This window comes from Littorina saxatilis, linkage group LG2 (assembly GCF_037325665.1).
Source record: "Littorina saxatilis isolate snail1 linkage group LG2, US_GU_Lsax_2.0, whole genome shotgun sequence".
NCBI classification, from domain to species: domain Eukaryota; kingdom Metazoa; phylum Mollusca; class Gastropoda; order Littorinimorpha; family Littorinidae; genus Littorina; species Littorina saxatilis.
The window spans coordinates 48,318,606-48,330,901 of record NC_090246.1 but is presented as its reverse complement, the minus strand read 5'-3'; the positions used below and the strand labels follow the sequence as shown (position 1 = coordinate 48,330,901).

At 39.7% G+C, this 12,296-nt stretch overlaps 2 protein-coding genes across 2 annotated transcripts in view; one reads left to right on the top strand and one right to left on the bottom strand.

The window, feature by feature from the left end:
• Positions 1-313: 313 nt before the first annotated feature.
• LOC138959108 (ankyrin repeat and SOCS box protein 8-like) lies at positions 314-8,931 on the bottom strand. Its single transcript, XM_070330459.1, has 3 exons — positions 8,782-8,931; positions 5,368-5,602; positions 314-4,122 (listed from the first exon to the last, which is right to left on the bottom strand). The coding sequence occupies exons 2-3, from the start codon at positions 5,593-5,595 to the stop codon at positions 3,487-3,489; spliced, it is 864 nt and encodes a 287-aa protein (XP_070186560.1). The 5' UTR covers positions 5,596-5,602; positions 8,782-8,931; the 3' UTR covers positions 314-3,486.
• A 208-nt stretch (positions 8,932-9,139) lies between these two features.
• LOC138959104 (presequence protease, mitochondrial-like) overlaps positions 9,140-12,296 on the top strand; it is a 40,731-nt gene continuing 37,574 nt past the window's right edge. The window contains exons 1-2 of the mRNA XM_070330454.1: positions 9,140-9,198; positions 9,691-9,783. Of these exons, the coding sequence (XP_070186555.1) occupies positions 9,716-9,783 (68 nt within the window). The 5' untranslated portion in view covers positions 9,140-9,198; positions 9,691-9,715. The remainder of the gene's footprint in view (positions 9,199-9,690; positions 9,784-12,296) is intronic.

The window sequence follows — 12,296 nt, the reverse complement described above, 5'->3', positions numbered from 1 at the left end:
TCTTGTTTGGATCATATGAGCTGGTATGTTGAATATTGTTACAGCGACACCTGTATTGTGAGGCCCCTGAGTAGCTAATAACACCTCCCAATAAAGGACACCTAATGTGGTGCCTTGGTCCATAACCTCTGCACAATACCTGTCCTAAAAAGACACCTGCAATGTATGGGCACGTTTGCCGTTTGGCTGGCCCCAGGGGTGTCCTCATCACAGGTACTACTGTATGAACTCTCCTGGACTAAATAATCCACTCCAAGTAATGCATACACATCGGTATGTCAACACTTGCAAACATAAAAGAAGAAACCCTGCCGACTTCTAGGCATTTTATCATCTTCCAAAGCATCACATGCGTACTCATGTTAAAACTTGGAATATGTCACACATACATTCACATCAAGCACAGCACATTATGAACACAATGATGAGACCGGTATTCAAAACGGTAACAAAAACAAGGTAAAATCCAAATCAATCACAAAAATGACAGGGCATCTTTAATGTCATGATGTGAAGTTATTTTGATGACAAAAAAATACAATGTACAAACGTATTAACAAGGAGTAAAACAAAATTCTATAAGAAGGTGCAAACTACTAGTTTATACTACAGTGCACTCCTTATTGCATGGCTGACTATCAAGACTGAATATTACACGTTTCTCTTTAATTACGTTGGTTCAGTGCATACTTTGTTGAGCTAGTGTAGCGCAAGGAAAAATGAAAACATGCCAGAAACCCACACAAAAATTTGTTTGTTTGTTTGTTTATTTGTTGCTTAACGTCCAGCCGACTACGCAGAGCCATATCAGGACGAGGAAGGGGGGGATGAAGGGGGCCACTTGTCAAGCGATTCCTGTTTACAAATGCACTAACCCATTACTTGTGTCCCAGCAGGCTTTAGTAAAACTAAATTAATACCTACTGGAAGATTACCAGTTTCCAATATGTTAAAATAGGCTTAACCTATCTACTGCTGGACTTACATCAGAACACTAACAGATTAAACTATACATGAATCGCGAGACAAGCGGCAAGAGAAGAGATTTTTGGAAAAAATACAGGTGAATGAGCAAGAAGGCAGAAAAAAGAAAAGAATTCATGAAGAAAAAGAGAGCATGACAGGAAAGAGGAACCAAAAATCTACCTAACAGCAAACTAGAAAGCTCCTGCGGTTCCAAAAACAGGAGGGGCCTTTAATTTCATAACCGCAGTGCCCCACTGCGGGACCACACAAAAATGAAATCAACATTTGATAAACGATGCAGTAGTCTTTGTACTATAAGAAGAAATATCCTGGTTGTAATATGTATTTTGTCATGTTTGCTCATCAGTAAACGAGGTGGGTGACTCAAAATTAAGAACTAAAGGTCATCTCGGAGAAAGAGGTCAGTATCAATGCACAAATTTATCAGTATTATAGGTACTGGACATCTGACCAGAATTACTCTAGTCATGGCTTATCTTGTTATTTCTTTCTAAGGCTTTGCAGCACTCTCCTGTATTCTATAATTAAAGAGTCCTGTTACTGATGTCAATCTGTGAGTTGGTGCAAAACTAGGGCAAGTACAAGATGAGCATTTAGTCCTGTACACCAATATTCATTGGGTGGAGGAGGCATGAAGAAAAAGAGAACGATTAAGATAATTATTTTGTGGCAACTGGATCAGATCCTACAAACCTGAATTATTTTTGAAATTGAAATTTGCTGGTCATGTACAGAAATTCTTACGAGGTGCTTCAAAGCTAGGATCCCGTAAACCATTTGAACTTTCTTGTTAATTTCTCATTTTTGATTCTAAATGTGCTTGTCCAAAAAAGATTATCACAGGATGGTTTAAAACTAAGTCCTCTCTAGATCTCATGTTATAGTTGTTGCACAGCACAAGTTAAAAGTGACACTTAAAACCATAAAAACAAAAAGACATTAAAAAGCACACCAAAACCCCGAAGACTAACAGTATCAATAAGTGTTGACTACCTGCTTGATGCTAGTATGATTTATTAATGTAATAATCATAAAATCGTACACAAAACCATACTCAATAAAATACAGTGAGAGTTCAACAATCACACAATTAAAATTACACAACTGGAATAACTGCAGCAGGAAAACCTGCATCCTAATTTTGTGTTTTCTTGCTGCGAATGTATCTTTGATTCTTTCCCTCTCTGCCACGACAGTTTGTCAAATTCTCAAGTAATCAGCTTTCAAAGCACACTAGACAGCGTGTGCAACAAATACAAACTTTCACAATAAATGAACATGCACATTCTTACGGTATTATAATGACACAAGCAAGTTTCACAAATATAACATTTTGTATCACAGAGACCACTGCCAAACATACCAACGCACCATTATGACATTTGTAAACACAAAACTTGTATACACTTCAATTATTCTCATGGTCTTTTAAGCCAAAAGTTGCTTTACAAAACATGATAAGTAGATACAGCTAAGCTAAATAACAGGTTCTGGTGAAAATACTTCACAATTTTCAATGGCATTGGCAAGGAGAAAAAACGCAGCAGAGAGGGCTTCAAATAGTTGTAACAAAAAATATATTTGGAACATGTAAACTTGAAACCAAAGCCTATCATTTTAGCAACATTGTTACAGCAGCATGTAACTCATGTACATCTACAAAGATACATTTGTACAATATATGTACAATTGCTGTTTATTTTCCAATTGCAATGAAAACATAAAGTGAGTACATGTATTACCGTACTTTCCGGGTGACAAGGCGCTTCGTTATCTAAGACGCACCCCCTTCTTTTTAAAACAAATTGTAATCCAGTCACCCATTGGACGCAGGGGGCCGATAGGGCGCACCAAAATGACCCAGTTTTTGCCATGAGAGGTGGTTCCCCTGTCATATCTGAGAGAGGAAACACTTCCTGCATCGGGGTCAGTGACCGACTTTAACTGAGTGAAAATATGTGTGCTCTGTGTGTGCGGCCAGATCAAAGGCATTGTGATAAGCTGGGTGGCCTTGTTAAAAGACACGACCTTCTTCCCAGGGGTCAATGACCCAGTTTTTGCCATGAGAGGTGGTTCCCCTGTCATATCTGAGAGAGGAAAAGTGCAGGAGTTATGTGAAGGAAATATCAGTTGCTACCAAAAACCATTGGTTACACTGCCTGATTACATTTTTTGCAAGGTTAAAGAATTATCTTTGGTGAACTCAGTAAGATTAAGAGTAACTTACTGACTCTAAAGCAGACTAGCTGTCATTACATGTTCAGAAGTGTAACAATATTGGTCTAAAAAAGGACTTTGGAACTAGCCGATAAGCGTTCACTGACCAGTTCTTAATGGGAAAAAAAGGAAAGAAAGAAATAAAGTACCCAAAACTGTAGCCGACAATACAGGCCTGTGAAGGCCTATTTAAATCCATGATCTTTCAAAAGCCACAGACACGTAAACCAAAATACCCCCCTCCCCCCCCCAAGCTTCCTCACCCAGAGGCATTACCCACAGTCATCTGTATAGCAGCACAAACCGATGCATCTGCTGAGGAATCGGCAGCTTTGGCACAACATTGGGCAAGTAGCAAGTGCCAAGACAGCGGCGTATTCTGGCTCGGCACAGACCTGACAGCGGCAACGGGTTGGTGCACAAAGGCATCAGAGTCTCTCGCACCTTGTTGTCTCGAGCGAGCTCGGACACCAGCTCGCCAGAGTTATTGCGAGCGTCAAACTGACCCGACGCTCGAATCAGCAGCTGGAGACAAGCATCGTCCACTGCGGTTTCCAGACCACTGGCTACGATGGAAGCAGCTCTCATCAACGGCGTGTGACCTTTAGCGTTGCGGTGAGAGGCATCAGCGTTGTAGTTGAGGAGGATCTGGATGACCTCGAGGTTGCCACGGCGAGCTGCCCAGCTGAGTGGCGTATCCAGGTTGTAGTCTACAGCGTCCACTCTTGCGCCCGCCTGCAGGAGCATCTTGACACACTCCACATTGTTCTTGTAGGCCGCCCAGTGCAGGGGGGTGTTGTTGTTCCCATCGCAAGCGTTTACGTTGGCCCCGTTCTGAATCAGCGCTTCCGCACAACACTCATCCCGCTCCGCTGCGTAGTGCAGAGCTGTGCGGCCATACCCATCAACAGCATTCACCTGCATATATCTCAAAGCAATAAGTCAGAGAAAAATTGCAAACATTTAGGTGGTACATATAATGTATCGTACGTATACTACATGTAAGTAAGCATGTCAGTAAAACAAGTGCAAGGTTTTCAATGTCAGCGTATCAAATTTGATGTACATTTAGAAATAACTTCTTAGCTCATTTTTCTACAAAAACCTTGTACATGGATGAGAGTTCCTACATATGGTTGATAGATGTATTCCCTCCCCACCACACACACATATTCATGCTAAAATACCCCCCCCCCCCCCCCATTTTGTAGTTTTAACAATGTGTATAGCAAAACATTGACTATAAGTATTAGAGCACTACAGTGGAACCCCCCTTTTAGGACACCCCACGTTTTTTTCATTTTTTGGATAAATGTCTTTGATGACGACATATCCGGCTTTTTGTAAAAGTTGAGGCGGCACTGCCACACCCTCATTTTTCAATCAAATTGATTGAAATTTTGGCCAAGCAATTTTCGACGAAGGCCGGACTTTGGTATTGCATTTCAGCTTGGAGGCTTACAAATTAATTAATGACTTTGGTCATTAAAAATCTGAAAATTGTAATTAAAGTTATTATTTTATAAAATAATCCAAAATTACGTTTATCTTATTCTTCATCATTTTCTGATTCCAAAAACATATAAATATGTTATATTCGGATTAAAAACAAGCTCTGAAGATTAAAAATATAAAAATTATGATTAAAATAAAATTTCCGAAATCGATATAAAAACAATTTCATCTTATTCCTTGTCGGTTCCTGATTCCAAAAACATATAGATATGATATGTTTGGATTAAAAACACGCTCAGAAAGTTAAAACGAAGAGAGGTACAGAAAAGCGTGCTATCCCGCTCAGCGCGACCATTACCGCACTATTCTGGCTTGTCGATTTCACTGCCTTTGCCACGAGCGGTGGACTGACGAAACTACGAGTAAGCGGTCTTGGTGTAAAAATGCAGTGCGTTCAGTTTTATTCTGTGAGTTCGACAGTTTGACTAAATGTAGTAATTTCGCCTTACGCGACTTGTTAAATTTTCTGTTCATACTCATAGCTTCTGTAAAATGACCTCCATTTCAAGACCCTGTTTTCTCAGTTATTTGGAGGTCTTAAAATGAGGGTTCCACTCTACTACACCACTCTACTACACTACTCGGCACTACTATTTTTAATACTTTACCCCAAAGTAAACACACTCCAATGAAAGTGAAACAACGTACCAGTGCTCCTCTCTCCAACAAGAGCTGAATGCAGTATTGATCGTTGACCATGCAGGCACACTGCAAGGGGAGAAGAGTTCCATGCAGACCGTTCACGTCAGCTCCAGCATCAAGCAGCTGTTCAACATCATCATTTGCAGTGGAGAAAGTTCGCAGGTTGCTGATGGTGCGAATAAGGCGTTCCGACTGCTCATAACTGGTTTGTGCGCTTTCCATCACAAACCACATGCCTCCTCTGAAAGTAAGAAAAGAACGTATTTTAAACACATTTTTGCAGAATGAGTTTTTAATGTACAACCTCTCGAAACCTCTGTTAAGTACATTATAAGCCATGCTATCTTGGCTTTGTGGAACATTATGATGCGTTCTGAATCTGACAACCAATGACCACGTATAACTCCATATCCCATGACCTCCCTTCTTTGTCTCTGTTACTTCAGTATGGGTATATATGTTGTATTTTTATAGCTCAATAAATACATCATGGACTCCAAAAAATATATGATAGTGCAGATTCCGATTTGGGCAAAGAACTACTTTCCTCCCGACCTTTGACCTCGCGCCGAACAATGTGACACATTTGTATGAAGTTCCAAAATCGTATTGCACGGCTCAGAAAACCATATCAGTTGCACGCAAAAATGAATCTCAGAACTGATCTGATGTATGAGATGCAATAAGCAAACGTTTCTTTCATTATGAAAGCAATGCAGGTCGAAAAAAACGAACATTCAACTTACAAGATAACCAGATGTTAGTGAACCAAAACAAAAACACGAGTACCCTCCCTTGCATCGTTAGCAGACGACTTTTGAGAATCTGTCGGTAGTGTGTTTTGGTGTGCGTCTTCAGTTTCTCTGGCAGTGTCGGTGTGGGAACTGACAGAAGCTAGGGAGCACAGATAATAGAAGCCCTGTCACATAGACTAATCACACAATCAATACACATTTGGCTCATGTTTTAAATGACAGTTTCGAGTTTGTTAGTCAAACTCAAAGCAACAACACTGTCACTGGTGACATGCGCAGCGAGACCGAGAAGCGTCCTTTACCTGGCACGGTTGGGCTTCGCTATCAAACGTCGGCTGTTTCACGTGTTTTGCGAGCAAGTCTACTCTTTTGCCTGGCTCTGCAGTAAGTCCACATTGGCGATGAAGGTATCCAAGAACTTAACATGTGTGTATTTTTCCGTAATCCAGTCATATTCCTTCAAAATGCAATCAATCGGCGGTGACAGACGTGTCGGTCGCGTTTTCCTCACACCCATACCAGTTTAAGTTCATCCATGCAAACACACTCGCAAAACAGTTTATCACGTAGATACATTTCAAATAGGGAGCAAATGGTTAAATCTAAACCTACATATTTGTTCCCTAAAATTTGCTTCTCTGTCAATAAGCCTAATTACACACGTTCGAGAAAAACAACTTGGAATCGATTCTGAATCGAGTAAGCCAAATGGGTCCCAAACCCGTTTCGCCCGTTCTGCCGACCTGAAACGCAAAACAAAAGAATTGTGCGCTTCAACTAAATTAATTTCTATACGACTTCATTACTTTCTTGCAACTTATGAACCTTTACTTAAAGCTTTTAAATGGTCTGAAAGTAGTGTTACCGCGTACTTATCGATGCACTCATTTGTTTTATTTTTTCAGCGACGGTCACTTAGTTTAAGGTTGCAAAAGGGCTAAGTCTCGCTGGCAACACTGTTTTACCCTGCACAGATCGCAACAGTGCCGCTAGTAGTCTACACTTTGTGTTTGATGGTAGAATGGGATATACAGATTACAACACTCGTGGTTTTTTATATATGGCTTGTATTTCAGTCAAGACCCAGCGGGAATATCAATCGAGAGCCACTCGCCAGAGGCTCGTGTCTCCCGATGATATTCATCCGCTGGGTCTTGACTGAAATACAAGCCATATAAAAAACCACACGTGTTGTAACCTATGCATATATATATATATATACCCCAGTCACTGCATGAAGAAAAAAGACGGACTAACTGCCGTTCAGTTAGTGCTATCTAGGTGAGCACAACATGGAACATTTGGTTTGAAATTCAAAGAGGGTATATGTTTATTTGTGGTTTATACCACGGCAAGCGCAATATTCTCTTAAGTATACTTTCTCTCCACAACTCTGTAAATGATATGACTAATTTCAATATTTCTCACCTGCATGGTTTCAAAATCAACAAAAGCAATCCTGAATTAGCTCTACTGGTAGTGCATTCATTCCTACTTTCTCTGTACAGTGACATAAACGATATGACTATTTTGGGATATATATATATAATATTGCCCAAGGAGTGTCGGATCACAGGCGGAAGGTATCGTTCACTGGACCACCACTATCATAATAAGACTAGTCTTATTTAGTCTTATTATGATAGTGGTGGTCCAGTGAACGATACCTTCCGCCTGTGGTCGGATCACAGGCGGAAGGTATCGTCCACTGGACTACTACTATCACAGAAAGACTACAAGGTACGTCACTCACCTTCGAGTCTTCTGTGTTCTTGGAGTCGCTTCCTGGGGAAAAATATTGTTCAAGACGGTTTGCCTCTTCCTACAGTCTGTGTAAGGTCAAATAAATACAGTTGAATGATTGTTTGAACTGTATGTACCTTTAATTTTCAGCTTCCGTCCCTTGCAGGTTGTTTTTAACCATCATTTGGACGAATCTTCGTTTGCGAGCCGCTAACTTCCACTCGGCGTCAAACTCATGCATCCGCACCGAATATGCATACCAGCGCTCATTGGTCTAAAACATATGTAAATATTGTGCAGCAACCACAGGAAAATAATCTTCGAATATCCTGTTATTAACCAATGAGCGCTGGTATGCATATGCCGAGTGAAAGTTAGCGGCTCGCAAACGAAGATTCGTCCAAATGATGGTTAAAAACAACCTGCAAGGGACGGAAGCTGAAAATTAAAGGCATACAGTTCAAACAATCATTCAACTGTATTTATTTGACCTTACACAGACTGTAGGAAGAGGCAAACCGTCTTGAACAATATTTTTCCCCAGGAAGCGTCTCCAAGAACACAGAAGACTCGAAGGTGAGTGACGTACCTTGTAGTCTTTCTGTGATAGTAGTAGTCCAGTGGACGATACCTTCCGCCTGTGGTCGGATCTGCAGGTACATCACTATGTACACAAAACAGCATAACTGTAAACCATTTTCGCACAGTCGCAAAGCAGTGGAGGACAGCATCAACGACTAGAAGAATAAAAATAACACAGAATGCAAAAGGTTCTCCTGCACTGTTAGCAGCGACAAACTAATCCTAGTCAACAGTGGCACTGACAAACGTACTAACAAGACCAAAACTGCTGACTAGACTACAGCGGATAGACGGACCTTTTGACCATTGCACAAAAATAATCTGCATGCATCCTATTTACCTTCAACATATGTCATAATGTAAGAGAGTGACAAAATCCACAGCTTTTGCAAGGTCTTTCAGCGCACAGGGTGGAATCTGGCCATTGAAATTATAGACAATTTGTGATGTGTCAAGCTGTAAACATTGCAGACTACGCAACCTCGGAAGTTGTTGTGAATGAATGGGTAAAATGTATGATCAAAATTGTAACGAATTAAGCACTAGTACGAGAATGGAAAATTAAAATCATATTTATCAAATAAATTAACATTCTTCTAAAAATGTATTTTCGTTGCTAAAAATAATATATCAGTCGTATCTATTAATATCTATTGATTAAAAAACATACAATATTTCGCCGAAAGTTTCGGTGCACATTTTTTGAAATTTGTATATGGCTGCGCCCTTACCGCACGTTTCAGCATCATCTACACTGGTAATTTGCGTTTTATTTCAATATTCTAACAAATCAGAATGTGCGGCCGCTTGCAAAAGCGTGTAATTAATATTTTGATGGCCTCAACTGGTTAACCTTTTACCCTGTCGGTGTCTTATAAAGACGGAGGCGCCAGGTTACATCATTCTCCTACTTGACCTCAGTAGCAGACGAATGTTTCGATTTGAAGCAGAGGATACAAAACTATAGATTTATTGTGAGAAAAATGACGATAGCAAAGTTGCTCTGGGAAATGGTCCCGACTGTTTACTCTGTGTGTGCGGGATTTTTGTATTAGAGAGAGAGAGAGAGAGAGAGAGAGAGAGAGAGAGAGAGAGAGAGAGAGAGAGAGAGAGAGAGAGAGAGAGAGAGAGAGAGACTGCCTCAGAGAGACTGCCTCAGAGAGAGAAAGAGGATGAGGATAGAATTGGAATCTTCATTGTTAATGTTATTCACCCAAGTGCCCTACAAGTCTTTGTTGTGTTATTACAGATTCAGCTGGATTATACTCTGCAAGATGCGGTTCCTCAAGTATGGGCAGAATGTTCTGCAAAGATGTCAGCAATTATCTCAACGACCAAATAGGTGGGCAAAGAGAGATATACATATGGTCAAGGCTCAGGAGGTGGCTCGAGTGCAGAAATCACCAGCTGGCATTTTTGACTGCGATTCTAAGGTTGAAGATAAAGAATTAATGAAATCAAACTGTTGTCACTTGTTCTTATATGATCAAAGCTTCGTGTGATGACATACAATTAGTTAAACTTGCTTTCTGTCATTAAAAAACAATTTTTTTTAATGAAAAATCGACGATCGTGGTGGAAGAAAAACGTGACAGACATACCTGTGTGTCACTTCCGACGGCATTTTTCACCATAACAAGATCGAATCAAGAGTCAATTTATTGATTTTCGAATTCTTAAAACGTTATCAATTCCTATTGACGTTACGTGCGTGTCAAATATTTGTTCGTTTCTTGTCTATATAGAGCGTCATCAATCGTGCTCAAACTCAACGCGTGGTGTCATGTTTGGGTGATAGCGATCGATGTTAACTTGAAAGAAATATCCGCATCCAACACACGTGATTAACCTCTAATCTGAAAGATTTTATGTTTTAGTTCTTGGATTAATCAGCAAGCGAACATTTTAAACTCTGATGCAGCAAGAAATTTACATTGATTTTGCGGAAGCGATATGGTGTCAACAAACCGTTGCGTTTGGACACGAAAAAGGAACAATGTATGTGTATTTTTCACTCCATTTTTTGGAGATTAATCCGGCATGGAAGTGAAAACCACTCCAATTTAGAATATTGCGCCATTTGAAGACAAAGCGCGCGATGGACGCCGAGGATAGGCCGAAAGGTAAGGTTTTTATTTTGGCGTCATTTGTTGAGTTTGTGCAAATCCAGCGAAATTATGGATAGAATATGAAGTAATGACCACATTAGGCTTTCGAGTGCTGAGTTCTGTTTCTCTGATAAAACTAGAGATCCTGTCTGAATAGTTGTGCTTTCATCAACACTTTCCTACGTTCCTACATTTGTCAATTTTTGCTTTGTCATGTGCATTCATGCCGATCATGTGGTGTCACTGTTGCGTTTTTGGTTTGATAGAGCTAAGTACGTTTTCAACCATCAATGATGCATCCCTTCATGAAATCACTTCGTGAAGTACCCCTAAAAGTCATTTACTGCGATTTACAAGATACGTGGTTGATATTATGGGATGCAGGAGATCAAACGCAACTTTACACCAAGTCCGAGGTCGTCAGCGTTATGTTTAAACTCGTTCAACTAAATGTCTTCTAACATACACTATTTTTTGTGGCAGATTGAATACTATGCATTAACATCATCATTGGGTCTGAACTTGTAGACCCTTATTGTGTCTGATCGCCGAGTGCTAGTTTTATGTCCAAACATAACTTGACGCAATGCACAGTCGATCTCTGCTGCCACGGCTGGTGTAATGTTAGGTTTGGGCACTCGGTTTTTTACTTATTTTATTTTTGGTGAAGAAAAACAGATGCAGAATTTAATATTGATATTATCTGTTTCAAATAACTTTCCCCCTCATAGAAACCACGTTTTTGTTGTAGTTAGTGTGATCCTTGTCCAAACACAACATAACACATCGGTGTCAGCTTGAACTGTCACAGTGTTGTAGTGTAATATTGAGTTTAATTTTTATAGTTTCTTAGTCTATTTTCATCTAGCTTTCCTTTTTATCTAGCATTTTGTACACGTAAATGTAGACTATACACTTTTTCCTTTTAATTGGTTTGAACATGGTCTTAAGTTATGTTTGGGCATTTTTTCATGGTACAAAAACTTTTTCTAAGGTTGCCCCTCACCTATTCAGTGAACTTAGCTCTGTAGCAGCCTTTTATGTGCACACAATGGCATCTGAATTGGATGGCTTACTTACACCCATAGAGGATGCAATTTTATCTTTTGTCACGGTGTCACGTTATGTTTCATGGCGTCATGTTATGCTCAAACAGCAAATTTTCTGTGCAAACATAAAAGATTAAGTTTACACATCAGATTATTTGGTGGCTAATAATTACCTACCATCACTGCATGTAGATAGCTGTCCTCCTGTTCTTTTATTATGTTTGGTTTTGCCACTTTAGCCTGATAAAGACTGTGTCACGGCGTCATGTTATGTTTCATGGCGTCAAGTTATGTTTAAGTGTTTTAATTTCAGAATAACTTTTTCTAAGGTTGTGACTTGGCTATGCAGTTAACTGTGCAATGACCAACGCTATGCACACAATGGCTTCTGAATTTGATATTTTATTTGCATCTATAGCTCCAGATGATGTAAGTTTATCTTGTGTCACGGCGTCATGTTATGTTCAAGCATGGCTACTTTTTCTTTTTTCCCTCTCATTTAAAGACAAGGTAACACATCCACTTTTTTTTTGTTGGGCAAAGGAAATAATGTATGTAACAATGTTTTATTATTATTTAATGCCAAAATGATTGATTTGGGCGTGTTCTTGGTTTAATTTTTGGCATTTTCGGGTATTACGCAGCATCCAGTGAAGGATGGCTCTATTATTGATTTAATTTGATGACTATTATAATTA